This window comes from Phyllobates terribilis, unplaced genomic scaffold (genome assembly GCF_046119375.1).
Source record: "Phyllobates terribilis strain yellow unplaced genomic scaffold, ASM4611937v1 Scaffold_1__5_contigs__length_1240528914, whole genome shotgun sequence".
Taxonomy (NCBI): domain Eukaryota; kingdom Metazoa; phylum Chordata; class Amphibia; order Anura; family Dendrobatidae; genus Phyllobates; species Phyllobates terribilis.
Window position 1 is genome coordinate 609,062,884 of NW_027362761.1, and position 15,448 is coordinate 609,078,331.

The 15,448-nt window shown below is 45.7% G+C and overlaps 1 protein-coding gene across 1 annotated transcript in view; it reads left to right on the forward strand.

Moving 5' to 3' along the window:
* Nucleotides 1-15,448, forward strand: part of ARID3C (AT-rich interaction domain 3C) — a 254,624-nt gene that overhangs the window by 123,358 nt on the left and 115,818 nt on the right. Inside the window, exon 2 of the mRNA XM_073683233.1 lies at nt 13,454-13,526. Within this exon, the coding sequence (XP_073539334.1) occupies nt 13,454-13,526 (73 nt within the window). The remainder of the gene's footprint in view (nt 1-13,453; nt 13,527-15,448) is intronic.

The following is a 15,448-nucleotide window of genomic DNA, read 5'->3' on the forward strand; positions in this document are numbered from 1 at the left end:
TCTCAGGACTTGAGAAGAAACATCTGAATGTCAGGATTCGAAAAGAAACATCTGCATCTCTGGACTTGAGAATCTAAATTTCAGGAAACATTTACATCTGATGACTCAAGGAGAAATATCTGTATCTAAGGACTACCAACAAAACTTTTGAATTTACATAGTACTCAGATTTGAGAAAAAAAAAATCATTAAAATCTAAGGAATCAAAAAGAAACATCTGAAGCTCAGGACTAAAGAACTGATGACTAAATCTCAGGACTTGAGATGTGACATCTGAATCTCAAGATTTGAGGAGTAACAGCTGACTCTGGAAACTAGAGAAGAAATAACTGAATTTCACAACTTTGAGAGAAACATTTGAATCTTAGAAGTTGAGAAGAACCATCTAAATCTTAGGATTAGAAAATAAATATCTGAATTTCACAACTGGAGAAGAGAAGAAAGATCCAAATCTTCCTACTTGAAACAGAAACATCTGAATACTAGAACTTAAGAGGTGCCATCTTAATCGGTGGATCCGAAATGTAATACTTGAATCCAACAACACAACAAATGAGATCTTAATTTTAATGCTGAAAATCAAACATCAGATCTCAGAACTTGAGAGAAAAAAAAAAATAATTAAATCTTAGAATTTGAGAGGAAACATTTATATTTCAGGACTAGAGAAGTACCGTAACATTGCAGTTCAGGATTTCTGAAAAAAAAAAATCTTCTAAAATCTTATTACTTGAGAAGAAACATCTGAATCTCAGGACACAAGAAAAATATAAATTTGAAAATGGGAGAAAAAAAACATGAATTTCAGGACTAAAAAGTAATCTCTGATTCTCAGGACTTGAAAAGAAATAACTGAATCTCAGGACTCAAGAAGAAACAACTGAATCTCAGGGCTCCAGCATTTTACAGATACTGCCATCAGCTACTGTGTTCAGTATAACTTATGGAGTGAAAGGAAACCCGTAGGAAACCTACACAAACACAGTGAGAATATACAAGCTTAAAAAGAAACCGTAGGACTCAAACAAACATCTAAATCTCAAGAATCAAGAACTAACATTAGAATCTTATAACTTAAGAAGAATCCTTGGACTCAGAGAAATATCTGATTTACTGATTCAAGAAGTAACAGCTGAAACTCAAGATTCTGAAAAATATCTGAATCTCAAGACTAAAGAACAGATATCTGAATCTCGGTACTAAAAAAAAAAACATCTGAAATATAAGACTAGAAAAAAAACATCTGAATCTTTGAACTCAAAAAGTAACATATGAACCTCAGGACTTGAGAAGAAACGTCTGAATCTTAGGACTGGAGAAAAAAACGTCTGAATCTTAGGACTGGAGAAAAAAATGTCTGAATCCTAGGACTCGAGAAGAAACATCTGAAACCTAGGACTCGAGAAGAAACGTCTGAATCCTAGGACTCGAGAAGAAACGTCTGAATCCTAGGACTCGAGAAGAAATGTCTGAATCCTAGGACTCGAGAAGAAACTTCTGAAACCTAGGACTCGAGAAGAAACTTCTGAATCCTAGGACTCGAGAAGAAACGTCTGAATCCTAGGACTCGAGAAGAAACGTCTGAATCCTAGGACTCGAGAAGAAACGTCTGAATCCTAGGACTCGAGAAGAAACGTCTGAATCCTAGGACTCGAGAAGAAACGTCTGAATCCTAGGACTCGAGAAGAAACGTCTGAATCCTAGGACTCGAGAAGAAACGTCTGAATCCTAGGACTCGAGAAGAAACGTCTGAATCCTGGGACTCGAGAAGAAACGTCTGAATCCTGGAACTCGAGAAGAAACGTCTGAATCCTAGGACTCGAGAAGAAACGTCTGAATCCTAGGACTCGAGAAGAAACGTCTGAATCCTAGGACTCGAGAAGAAACGTCTGAATCCTAGGACTCGAGAAGAAACGTCTGAATCCTAGGACTCGAGAAGAAACGTCTGAATCCTAGGACTCGAGAAGAAACGTCTGAATCCTAGGACTCGAGAAGAAACGTCTGAATCCTAGGACTCGAGAAGAAACGTCTGAATCCTGGGACTCGAGAAGAAACGTCTGAATCCTGGGACTCGAGAAGAAACGTCTGAATCCTGGGACTCGAGAAGAAACGTCTGAATCCTGGGACTCGAGAAGAAACGTCTGAATCCTAGGACTCGAGAAGAAACGTCTGAATCCTAGGACTCGAGAAGAAACGTCTGAATCCTAGGACTCGAGAAGAAACGTCTGAATCCTAGGACTCGAGAAGAAACGTCTGAATCCTAGGACTCGAGAAGAAACGTCTGAATCCTAGGACTCGAGAAGAAACGTCTGAATCCTAGGACTCGAGAAGAAACGTCTGAATCCTAGGACTCGAGAAGAAACGTCTGAATCCTAGGACTCGAGAAGAAACGTCTGAATCCTAGGACTCGAGAAGAAACGTCTGAATCCTAGGACTCGAGAAGAAACGTCTGAATCCTAGGACTCGAGAAGAAACGTCTGAATCCTGGGACTCGAGAAGAAACGTCTGAATCCTGGGACTCGAGAAGAAACGTCTGAATCCTGGGACTCGAGAAGAAACGTCTGAATCCTGGGACTCGAGAAGAAACGTCTGAATCCTGGGACTCGAGAAGAAACGTCTGAATCCTAGGACTCGAGAAGAAACGTCTGAATCCTAGGACTCGAGAAGAAACGTCTGAATCCTAGGACTCGAGAAGAAACGTCTGAATCCTAGGACTCGAGAAGAAACGTCTGAATCCTAGGACTCGAGAAGAAACGTCTGAATCCTAGGACTCGAGAAGAAACGTCTGAATCCTAGGACTCGAGAAGAAACGTCTGAATCCTAGGACTCGAGAAGAAACGTCTGAATCCTAGGACTCGAGAAGAAACGTCTGAATCCTAGGACTCGAGAAGAAACGTCTGAATCCTAGGACTCGAGAAGAAACGTCTGAATCCTAGGACTCGAGAAGAAACATGTTAATCCTAGTAAGTAAACATCTCAATCCTAAAATGCAAGAAGAAACCTCTGAATCTCAGGACTCGAGAAGAAACGCTTGAATCTCTGGGCTTGAGAGTGCTCCTGTGTATGGAAGAGTCGGGGGAGGAAGCAAAGATCTGCCGAATGCCCATATTATTTCAGTAGAAGAGGGGGAGATAAGCGGCTACCAGATACTTCTATCTTCACATCAGAGGGAAACAAATGACAGGGAAAATTGTTTAGCTAATTGTTAGATTCCTCAATAACAGGCCTCATCCAGTGGTTTGTTGGTTCTTATACTTTGGCATTTGGGTAATGATGGCTCAGAGCCTAAAGTTCATGTCCAGCTGGAGCCATTACCTCCCAAACAAACCAGAGCAGAATCCCAGGTAGCAGGTGCACATGTAGCCTGCAGACTCAACACCTTAAAGGACCAGTCTTCTCTGATCTCACGTCCTGCACCTCTTATACATATGTTGAATTGACGGGATAGTTGTCATTGAGCCACTGTATGCTATCACTTACCCAGAAAACCTATAAACATTGCGGAGAAATGTCTTAAGTGAGGAAGAGGAGGAGAAGCAAAGAGGAAGGGGGGAGGGAGACACCAGGAAGGAATTTTAACAGCTGTCCCAACAAGGCTGAAAGGAGCCGGTTGTAAATAAGCTATTTTATTCCTGAAATGAGAGCTGTAAAATTGCATGAGGAGGGGGAGGAGGCGGCTGGAGAAGGGAAGTATTCATCACCAAGCCGTATAAAAACCATCAGGACTTGAGAAGATATAGAGGCCAGATCAATAAGAGGCTGCCACCCAACAACCAAGCAAACGCCTAGACACCAGTTGGGTGTCCTTTGCACTGCACAGTACACTAATACCATGCCTGTCACTGCCCTTGGTGCCTCCAGTTGGGTACAGTATCTTGTTAGCCGATAGATAGAAAAATATTCAACATTGAGAGTCCTCAATGAAAATTGCAGGCCTTCACTATGCCTGAAGAAGAGACCGGAGCTTTCACTATGACTGAAGAAGAGACCGGAGCTTTCACTATGACTGAAGAAGAGACCGGAGCTTTCACTATGACTGAAGAAGAGACTGGAGCTTTCACTATGACTGAAGAAGAGACTGGAGCTTTCACTATGACTGAAGAAGAGACTGGAGCTTTCACTATGACTAAAGAAGAGACTGGAGCTTTCACTATGACTGAAGAAGAGACTGGAGCTTTCACTATGACTGAACAAGAGACTGGAGCTTTCACTATGACTGAAGAGACTGGAGCTTTCACTATGACTGAAGAAGAGACCGGAGCTTTCACTATGCCTGAAGAAGAGACCGGAGCTTTCACTATGACTGAAGAAGAGACCGGAGCTTTCACTATGACTGAAGAAGAGACTGGAGCTTTCACTATGACTGAAGAAGAGACTGGAGCTTTCACTATGACTGAAGAAGAGACTGGAGCTTTGACTATGACTGAAGAGACTGGAGCTTTCACTATGACTGAAGAAGAGACTGGAGCTTTCACTATGACTGAAGAAGAGACTGGAGCTTTCACTATGACTGAAGAAGAGACTGGAGCTTTCACAATGACTGAAGAGACCGGAGCTTTCACTATGACTGAAGAAGAGACCGGAGCTTTCACTATGACTGAAGAAGAGACCGAAGCTTTCACTATGACTGAAGAAGAGACCGGAGCTTTCACTCTGACTGAAGAAGAGACCGGAGCTTTCACTATGACTGAAGAAGAGACCGGAGCTTTCACTATGACTGAAGAAAAGACCGGAGCTTTCACTATGACTGAAGAAGAGATCGGAGCTTTCACTATGACTGAAGAAGAGACCGGAGCTTTCACTGTGCCTGAAAAAGAGACCGGAGCTTTCACTGTGCCTGAAGAATAGACTGGAGCTTTCACTGTGCCTGAAGAAGAGACTGGAGCTTTTATTATGCCTGAAGAAGATACCCGAATTGAAAGTTTGCAATTTATTACCATCTTTTCTGTTCGCCAATAAAACGTATCCACCACTGAGGACAATCAGTGTCGGATATGTTTATATTTGGTCATGGAGTAAAGTTGGTGGATTGGAGACACAGTGAGGTAGCAGCATTTTCTTTCTGCTTTCCTCTGGGAATAATGGAGACCCCCATTGTTCTGAAGCACTTCCGACCTTCTATATATCACTGAATGAATAACGTGTGACTGACTATGCCCGTGCCTCAAAATAGTCCGCTCCACCAGCAGACCCCATACAGCACTCCCATTGTATGTATAGGAGGAGTGAAGTTTTGCTGACCAGTTGCTCGTGGACATCTGTGAGCCAGGCCCTGGAGATTCTCCTATCTCATCCAGTGCTACACTTGTCTCGTGTCCCCCCACCCCCGGCAGTGAGAGGGTTAAGCTCTCCTGCCAGTGGTCAGTCTTACTAAGCCTCCTTGAATTTCCTGTTCAGTGTCCATATCAATTTCTAAAGGAAATTACCATGCAAAGGCGGCTGTAGACGTCATGCGGCCTCCGGACAGGGCCATGGTGGATGCCTGCTTTCCATAATGGGCCGCACGATGTCTGCTCGGACCTGCACGCATGCCGCTGCGGTGAACACTCTCTGTAAACAGACAGGCAAATCAGGATGACCGATCCAATGACCAGAACCTTAGAAGTGGCTCTCATCATCCGGGAGGGCCCCCCATGGGTCAATGCCAGTTCACTAGTCCCTGGCAAAAAACGTAGCACCTCGTATAGATTCTAAACTGTGCACCCTGGAGTCATAGCTGTGCTCCAGTGCGAGGCAAGATTGTCAGCTCTTAAGCCAAGCTTGTCCATCTAGTTGTCTCTAATCATCGTCTAGCTCTGAAGATCAACCTTTTTCTATGTGGGATTCCTGTGACTTTCCAACCATCTCGCCCATAAGAGGCCAAGGAAGAAGGCGGCCATGGTGCCATGTCTGCCCCATAGTGAGCCCCATGTTCACTTCTATGGGGCTTCCATTACACATGTTCCCTGGTCCCACATTGTGTTGACGATGGTTGGGGCTCATCAACATGTAGATTATGTAGACCTCATTGTGCCGCCATATTTAGACCAGTCCCACATGGTCTTCTCCATGGCTGACTGTAATCACTGACTCTCCCCATCGGGAGTCCTGATCACTTGGCCTGCAGGGGTGTCACCATGTACCCCATTACTGATGTATATATCGCTGCTCTCCTGTGGGCGGATATTCTGGAGGATACGGATTCCTTTTTAATGTTGTTGAACCAGCAGATATTTGATTTGCAAATCCTAATAATTACCCTCGGGATCCGGGCTTTTCCTGCTTCTCCAATTTGACTGCATTCAAATGAATTCCATCCTAATCCCGTGCACCATCTGCAGCTTCGATCAAGTCGAAGACATTGTGGCCTTTTCACCAAGTTCCTCTTCCTTCCTGTAGGGGGAGCAATGCCAGATACTCTGTACACAGAACACGAGATAGTGGTTACTATGTGACTATCCTTTATGCATCTCTTTCCTCCAACCAAGAGTTAGTGGGTTTCTGTGCGGATATCCTCTTCGTACATTTCTTGTATCAAACTGGAAGTTAGTAGTGAAATGTGGCTATCCTCTCTATAGATTTATTTCATTGGACTGATAGTTACTGGGTTCTTTTCAGTCTATCCTCTCTGTACTCTCTCAGACTGGGAGTTAGTAGTGAAATGTGGCTATCCTCTCGATATATTTATTTCATTGGACTGATAGTTAATGGGTTCTTTTCAGTCTATCCTCTCTGTACTATCTCAGACTGGGAGTTAGTAGTGAAATGTGGCTATCCTCTCGATATATTTATTTCATTGGACTGAGAGTTACTGGGTTCTTTTCAGTCTATCCTCTCTGTACTCTCTCAGACTGGGAGTTAGTAGTGAAATGTGGCTATCCTCTCTATAGATTTATTTAACCGGACTGAGAGTTACTGGGTTATTTTGAGTCTATCCTCTCTGTACTCTCTCAAACTGGGAGTTAGTAGTGAAATGTGGCTATCCTCTCGGTATATTTGTTTCATTGGACTGATAGTTACTGGGTTCTTTTCAATCTATCCTCTCTGTACTCTCTCAGACTGGGAGTTAGTAGTGAAATGTGGCTATCCTCTCTATAGATTTATTTAACCGGACTGAGAGTTACTGGGTTATTTTGAGTCTATCCTCTCTGTAATTTCCACTCTGGGAGTTAATGTGTTTGTATGTGGCTATCCTCTCTGTACATTTCTCTACTCAGAGTGGAGGTTAATGGGTTTCTGTGAGGATATCCTATCTGTACATTTCTTGCTTCAGACTAGAACCTGGTGGGTTTCTGTCTGGCTATCCTCTGTATACATTTCTTTACACAGATTGTGAGCTAGTGGTTCCCTGTATGGCTATACTATCTTGTGAGGTTATCCTCTCTGTACATTTGTGGGTCTTCGTGAGACTAACCTTGCTGTACTTAGGTCCTTCACGTGGACAATTTATGTGCTCTTGATATGCTATCCTCCTTGTACATTTCTTTCCTCCTACTAGGAGTTAGTGAGTTACTGTAAAACTGTCATATTTGCACTTTCTTTTTTTTCAGACCGGAAGTTCATGGCTATCCTCTGCACATTTCTTTCCTTGGTCACTAGGAGTTAGTGAGTTACTGTGAGATTGCCCCAGTGTACATTCCTTTCTCAGGCTGAAAGTTCATGGCTATCCTCTTCACATTTCTTTCCTCATACTACTAGTTGGTGAGTTACTGTGAGTTTATCCTATCTACCTTTTCGTCTGTCGGGCTCAGTGTTCTTTTAGGATATCCTCCCTGTCAGGCTTTGAGTTCTCTTTGGCTATCCTCTCTGAACATTTCTTTTCTCGGTCTAGTAGTAGTGAATTGCTGCGAGTCTGTCCTATCTGTTCTTTCCTCTTTCAAGTTGGGAGTTTATGGCTATCCTCTTCACATTTCTTTTCTCAGGCTAGGAGTTAGTGAGTTACTGTGAGGCTATCCTTATCTGTTCTTTCCTTTTTCATGCTGTTAGTTTATGGCTATCTTCCCTGCACATTTCTTAGAGTTACTGAGTTTCGGTGAGGCTATCCTATCTGTCCTTTCCTTTTTCATGCTGGTGGTCTATGGCTATCCTCCTCACATTTCTTTCCTCAGGCTAGGAGTTAGTGAGTTACTGTGAGGCTATCCTTATCTGTTCTTTCCTTTTTCATGCTGGTGGTCTATGGCTATCCTCCCTGCACATTTCTTTCCTCAGGCTAGGAGTTAGTGAGTTTCGGTGAGGATATCCTATCTGTTCTTTCCTTTTTCATGCTGATGGTCTATGGCTATCCTCCTCACATTTCTTTCCTCAGGCTAGGAGTTAGTGAGTTTCGGTGAGGCTATCCTATCTGTCTTTTGTTGGTGAGTTTCAGTGAGGCTATCCTATCTGTCTTTTGTTAGTGAGTTTCGGTGAGGCTATCCTATCTGCCCTTTCCTTTTCATGCTGGTGGTCTATGGCTATCCTCCCTGCACATTTCTTTCCTCAGACTAGAAGTTAGTCAGTTACTGTGAGTCTATCCTATCTGTCCTTTCCTTTTTCATGCTGGTGGTCTATGGCTATCCTCCCTCCACATTTCTTTCCTCAGGCTAGGGGTTAGTGAGTTTCGGTGAGGCTATCCTATCTGTCTTTTGTTAGTGAGTTTCGGTGAGGCTATCCTATCTGCCCTTTCCTTTTCATGCTGTTAGATTATGGCTATCCTCCCTGCACATTTCTTTCCTCAGGCTAGGAGTTCCTGAGTTTCGGTGAGGCTATCCTATCTGCCCTTTCCTTTTCATGCTGGTGGTCTATGGCTATCCTCCCTGCACATTTCTTTCCTCAGGCTAGGAGTTAGTGAGTTTTCGGTGAGGCTATCCTTTCTGTACTTTCCTTTTTCATGGTGGTGGTCTATGGCTATCCTCCCTGCACATTTCTTTCCTCAGGCTAGCAGTTAGTGAGTTTCGGTGAGGCTATCCTATCTGTACTTTCCTTTTTCATGCTGGTGGTCTATGGCTATCCTCCCTGCACATTTCTTTCCTCAGGCTAGGAGTTAGTGAGTTTCGGTGAGGCTATCCTATCTGTACTTTCCTTTTTCATGCTGGTGGTCTATGGCTATCCTCCCTCCACATTTCTTTCCTCAGGCTAGGGGTTAGTGGGTTTCGGTGAGGCTATCCTATCTGTCTTTTGTTAGTGAGTTTCGGTGAGGCTATCCTATCTGTCTTTTGTTAGTGAGTTTCGGTGAGGCTATCCTATCTGCCCTTTCCTTTTCATGCTGTTAGATTATGGCTATCCTCCCTGCATATTTCTTTCCTCAGGCTAGGATTTAGTGAGTTACTGTGAGTCTATCCTATCTATCCTTTCCTTTTTCATGCTGGTGGTCTATGGCTATCCTCCCTGCACATTTCTTTCCTCAGGCTAAGGGTTAGTGAGTTTCGGTGAGGCTATCCTATCTGACTTTTGTTGGTGAGTTTCGTTGAGGCTATCCTATCTGTCCTTTCCTTTTCATGCTGTTAGATTATGGCTATCCTCCCTGCACATTTCTTTCCTCAGACTAGAAGTTAGTCAGTTACTGTGAGTCTATCCTGTCTGTCCTTTCCTTTTTGATGCTGGTGGTCTATGGCTATCCTCCCTCCACATTTCTTTCCTCAGGCTAGGGGTTAGTGGGTTTCGGTGAGGCTATCCTATCTGTCTTTTGTTAGTGAGTTTCGGTTAGGCCATCCTATCTGCCCTTTCCTTTTTCATGCTGTTAGATTATGGCTATCCTCCCTGCACATTTCTTTCCTCAGGCTAGGGGTTAGTGAGTTTCGGTGAGGCTATCCTATCTGTCTTTTGTTAGTGAGTTTCGGTGAGGCTATCCTATCTGTCCTTTCCTTTTCATGCAGTTAGATTATGGCTATCCTCCTTGCACATTTCTTTCCTCAGACTAGGAGTTAGTGAGTTTCGGTGAGGCTATCCTATCTGCCCTTTCCTTTTTCATGCTGTTAGATTATGGCTATCCTCCTTGCACATTTCTTTCCTCAGACTAGGAGTTAGTGAGTTTCGGTGAGGCTATCCTATCTGTCTTTTGTTAGTGAGTTTCGGTGAGGCTATCCTATCTGCCCTTTCCTTTTCATGCTGTTAGATTATGGCTATCCTCCTTGCACATTTCTTTCCTCAGACTAGGAGTTAGTGAGTTTCGGTGAGGCTATCCTATCTGTCCTTTCCTTTTCATGCTGTTAGATTATGGCTATCCTCCTTGCACATTTCTTTCCTCAGACTAGGAGTTAGTGAGTTTCGGTGAGGCTATCCTATCTGTCTTTTGTTAGTGAGTTTCGGTGAGGCTATCCTATCTGCCCTTTCCTTTTCATGCTGTTAGATTATGGCTATCCTCCTTGCACATTTCTTTCCTCAGACTAGGAGTTAGTGAGTTTCGGTGAGGATATCCTATCTGTCCTTTCCTTTTCATGCTGTTAGATTATGGCTATCCTCCTTGCACATTTCTTTCCTCAGACTAGGAGTTAGTGAGTTTCGGTGAGGCTATCCTATCTGTCTTTTGTTAGTGAGTTTCGGTGAGGCTATCCTATCTGTCCTTTCCTTTTCATGCTGTTAGATTATGGCTATCCTCCTTGCACATTTCTTTCCTCAGACTAGGAGTTAGTGAGTTTCGGTGAGGCTATCCTATCTGTCCTTTCCTTTTCATGCTGTTAGATTATGGCTATCCTCCTTGCACATTTCTTTCCTCAGACTAGGAGTTAGTGAGTTTCGGTGAGGCTATCCTATCTGTCTTTTGTTAGTGAGTTTCGGTGAGGCTATCCTATCTGCCCTTTCCTTTTCATGCTGTTAGATTATGGCTATCCTCCTTGCACATTTCTTTCCTCAGACTAGGAGTTAGTGAGTTTCGGTGAGGCTATCCTATCTGTCCTTTCCTTTTCATGCTGTTAGATTATGGCTATCCTCCTTGCACATTTCTTTCCTCAGACTAGGAGTTAGTGAGTTTCGGTGAGGCTATCCTATCTGTCTTTTGTTAGTGAGTTTCGGTGAGGCTATCCTATCTGCCCTTTCCTTTTCATGCTGTTAGATTATGGCTATCCTCCTTGCACATTTCTTTCCTCAGACTAGGAGTTAGTGAGTTTCGGTGAGGATATCCTATCTGTCCTTTCCTTTTCATGCTGTTAGATTATGGCTATCCTCCTTGCACATTTCTTTCCTCAGACTAGGAGTTAGTGAGTTTCGGTGAGGCTATCCTATCTGTCTTTTGTTAGTGAGTTTCGGTGAGGCTATCCTATCTGCCCTTTCCTTTTCATGCTGTTAGATTATGGCTATCCTCCTTGCACATTTCTTTCCTCAGACTAGGAGTTAGTGAGTTTCGGTGAGGCTATCCTATCTGTCCTTTCCTTTTCATGCTGTTAGCTAATGGCTATCCTCCCTCCACATTTCTTTCCTCAGACTAGAAGTTAGTCAGTTACTGTGAGTCTATCCTATCTGTCCTTTCCTTTTTCATGCTGGTGGTCTATGGCTATCCTCCCTCCACATTTCTTTCCTCAGGCTAGGAGTTAGTGAGTTTCGGTGAGGCTATCCTATCTGTCTTTTGTTAGTGAGCTTCGGTGAGGCTATCCTCCTTCTCAATAGTAATGACGTGGGGCGCTATTAAAGGAGACACCAGTTGTTATCATTATTGGCAAACCTTCATCCACAAAGTTCAGGTACAAATCCCAGGAATCCAGCAATCTCCTGTCGGAGTCGGCGGCTGATTGTGCCACTTGCCAGCCGCGGCCTCCCGGTCCCGGATCAGTTGTCCTTATTGATCCGTAGGTCTCAGTTATTGGAGAAATCGAAGGGCCTCTTGACCCAGCAATTATTGTTCTGGCAGCGGCTGCTCACTTATATAACCTCATTATGTTTGGGAAGTCGTCTTACCGGGGGCGTCAGGCCGGCGGGCCGATAATTACCGCCAGTCAGAGCTGCTTTATATGATCTGATAACGTTCCAGCCTCATTATTTGTGTTTTATCGCGGTCAGCGACCTGACAAGTTGGACGGTTCACTACTCTGGCGGTGGAGATGCTGCACTCACACCGCCATCGTGGAGGTGCAGGAGCAGGTGCTGCGCCCGCAGCGCTCAGGCTAACTCGACAGTCACTTACAGGGGGTCCAAAACTGCTGCAAATGGGCTGGTGCACAGTGCGGCCGAGGGTAAAACGGTGATGACAGAGGGTGCAGATCTCCACTATTAACCCCATTCATACTAAGCCCTTGAAGGGGCTCATTCCCGCCTCCCGGTCATGTGACATGTCAATCACAACTTTAAACAACCCGGACACCTTTAAGGGGCGATTTTATTGTTTTTTAAAATTTCGTTCAAAGCACAGATAAGAGTTCCAGACTCTCTCGTCAGAAGGAGCTTACTGACAGACGGTTACTTAACTCATTCTGCAAATAGAAGAGCAAATTTTTTAACTCGACCCAATTGCAAAAATATTTTTTAGCCTAAAATAAATCCATTTAAGTAAAAAAAAAAAAAAGTGCCCTGTTGTCTATCCCCTTTAAATCTGGGCTTATTGTATATTTAATGCTCTGATAATGGAATCGCTTCCGCGGCCGAGGACAATAAATAGGGGAGACTTCACGAGCTGCAGAACACAATACATTAGCCGAGCTGTCGATAGCAGGCGGCCGCGCTCCTCGGGGCTCCCCGAGCTGTCATGTCACGTCTTAACCACTTAATGACCACAGGCGCCGCCGCTATGTGCGGGAATCCTGCTGATCAGATCCAGCCGGGGGGGGGGGGGTGGGGGCTGCAGATGAAACTTACCCCACTAATATCCCCTTCTGAAATCACGGAGACTCCACCAAGACAATGGGTTAAAGGGCAACTCCACCCGAGCGACAGTGAAAGCTCCAGGAATCAGGAGCCAGGAGGAAAATGGTTGATTGAAGTCAGTCCTGTGACATTCTCTTCACATGGGAGACATTATGATCCCACGGTGACTGTCAGTGGCGCCCCCAGCAGTTTGGGCTGGGGATATCGGAAGCAGCACCTGCTTTATGGTCTTTGTGGGATGGTTGGAAAGGCTGGAGAGATTTCTGCACTTCGGCCATAGAGAAGCGGCTGTGATGGTGCCGCCGTCGACAGGTAGACTGGACAGACACACAGGTGACGTGGGGGCAGACTGCGAGAGCGGTCATAGTGGGTCCCTGACGTCACACCTGGGACCTGTACGCCTTACCAATCACCGGCCCGTACCCAGCTGAGCACACACTAAATGGCCGGAGACCCTCATCCTGCAGACGGGGTGGGAGGCCGCACCATCCCATGGTCAATTCTTAATAAAGGGGAACTCCACCCAGAGCGGAGGTCTGTAATGCCCCCACCGCTCCTTGCACACCAGTGTTATCTCCTCCGCTGTGCACTCACTTATCAGACCCATAACTGATGGAAGGGTAAGAAAGGAGCCGACACGGGTAACTCCGACCGACACATCGTGTCATGTGAGGTTTTAATGCTGAATCTCTGCGTTATCTTACAGTTGTACGAACTGGATGACGACCCGAAGAGGAAGGAATTCCTGGATGATCTGTTCAGCTTCATGCAGAAGAGAGGTGAGTGACAGCACGAGAAGTCACAGGTCACTGTGCACACATCACATGGCTGACCCCGTACTGATCCTGGACTATACCCCAGAGCTGCACTCACTATTCTGCTGGTGCAGTCACTGTGTACATACATTACATTACTGATCCTGAGTTACATCCTGTATTATACCCCAGAGCTGCACTCACTATTCTGCTGGTGCAGTCACTGTGTACATACATTACATTACTGATCCTGAGTTACATCCTGTATTATACCCTAGAGCTGCACTCACTATTCTGCTGGTGCAGTCACTGTGTACATACATTACATTACTGATCCTGAGTTACATACTGTATTATACTCCAGAGCTGCACTCACTATTCTGCTGGTGGAGTCACTGTGTACATACATTACTGATCCTGAGTTACCTCCTGTATTATACTCCAGAGCTGCACTCACTATTATGCTGGTGCAGTCACTGTGTACATACATTACATTACTGATCCTGAGTTATATCCAGTGTTATACTCCAGAGCTGCACTCACTATTCTGCTGGTGGAGTCACTGTGTACATACATTACTGATCCTGAGTTACATCCTGTATTATACTCCAGAGCTGCACTCACTATTCTGCTGGTGCAGTCACTGTGTACATACATTACATTACTGATCCTGAGTTACATCCTGTATTATACTCCAGAGCTGCACTCACTATTCTGCTGGTGCAGTCACTGTGTACATACATTACATTACTGATCCTGAGTTACCTCCTGTATTATACTCCAGAGCTGCACTCACTTTTCTGCTGGTGCAGTCACTGAGTACATACATTACATTACTGATCCTGAGAAATCTTTATGAAGATATATAAGATGTTGAGAATAGTGGGAGATTCCAGCTCTTGCGGCTGCAGAATTTCTCTTCTCACCCTGTAGCACCGGAGGCAGTGGTCATTATTGGGGTATTTGGTGGGATCACTATCACTGCTTAGTAGACATGTCCTCCCTTGTGCTTGAGGAGAAGAGTTGTACCTGTGCACAATGGCCCTGACGTCTGTCATCACGGTGCGCAGCGCCCGTCCTCCTCCTCGGCTGTTTGCACAGAGCAGAATCTGAGCTATTGTGTCTCATCTCTGTTGTCAGCAGTGATCTGCACACCTGCTGCACGCGCTGCACACCTCAGCCACCTCCTGTGTACACTGTCCGGATAGGAGCCCCTGTACTGCTCTAAGAGCGGCCCCTGCACTGTTCTAAGAGCGGCCCCTGCACTGCCCGAATAGGAGCCCCTGTACTGGCCGGAGAGGGGCCCCTGCACTGCTCTAAGAGCGGCCCCTGCACTGCCCGAATAGGAGCCCCTGCACTGGCCGGAGAGGTGCCCCTGCACTGTCCGGATAGCAGCCCCTGCAATGGCCTGAGAGGGGCCCTGCACTGCTCTAAGAACGGCCCCTGCACTGGCCTGAGAGGGGGCCCTGCACTGTCCGGATAGCAGCCTCTGCACTGCCCGAATAGGAGCCCCTGCACTGGCCGGAGAGGTGGCCCCTGCACTGTCCGGATAGCAGCCCCTGCAATGGCCTGAGAGGGGCCCTGCACTGCTCTAAGAACGGCCCCTGCACTGCCTGGATAGCAGCCCCTGTACTGGCCTGAGAGGGGCCCCTGCACTGTTCGGATAGGAGCCCCTCCACTGCCCGGATAGGAGCCCCTGCACTGTCCGGATAAGAGCCCCTGCACTGGCCTGAGAGGGGCCCTGCACTGCTCTAAGAACGGCCCCTGCACTGGCCTGAAAGGGGCCCCTGCATGCAGCTCAGCAGAGTACGGCCCATGGCGAGCGTCCACAAGTCAGCAGCTAGCACCACCTAGTTGTGAGACATGTGACCTAACAGCTCAGCTCCCACAATGCACTACTCCAGGCAGTCATAGCTGGCACGTGGGCATGGACCTTGGTGTCCTGG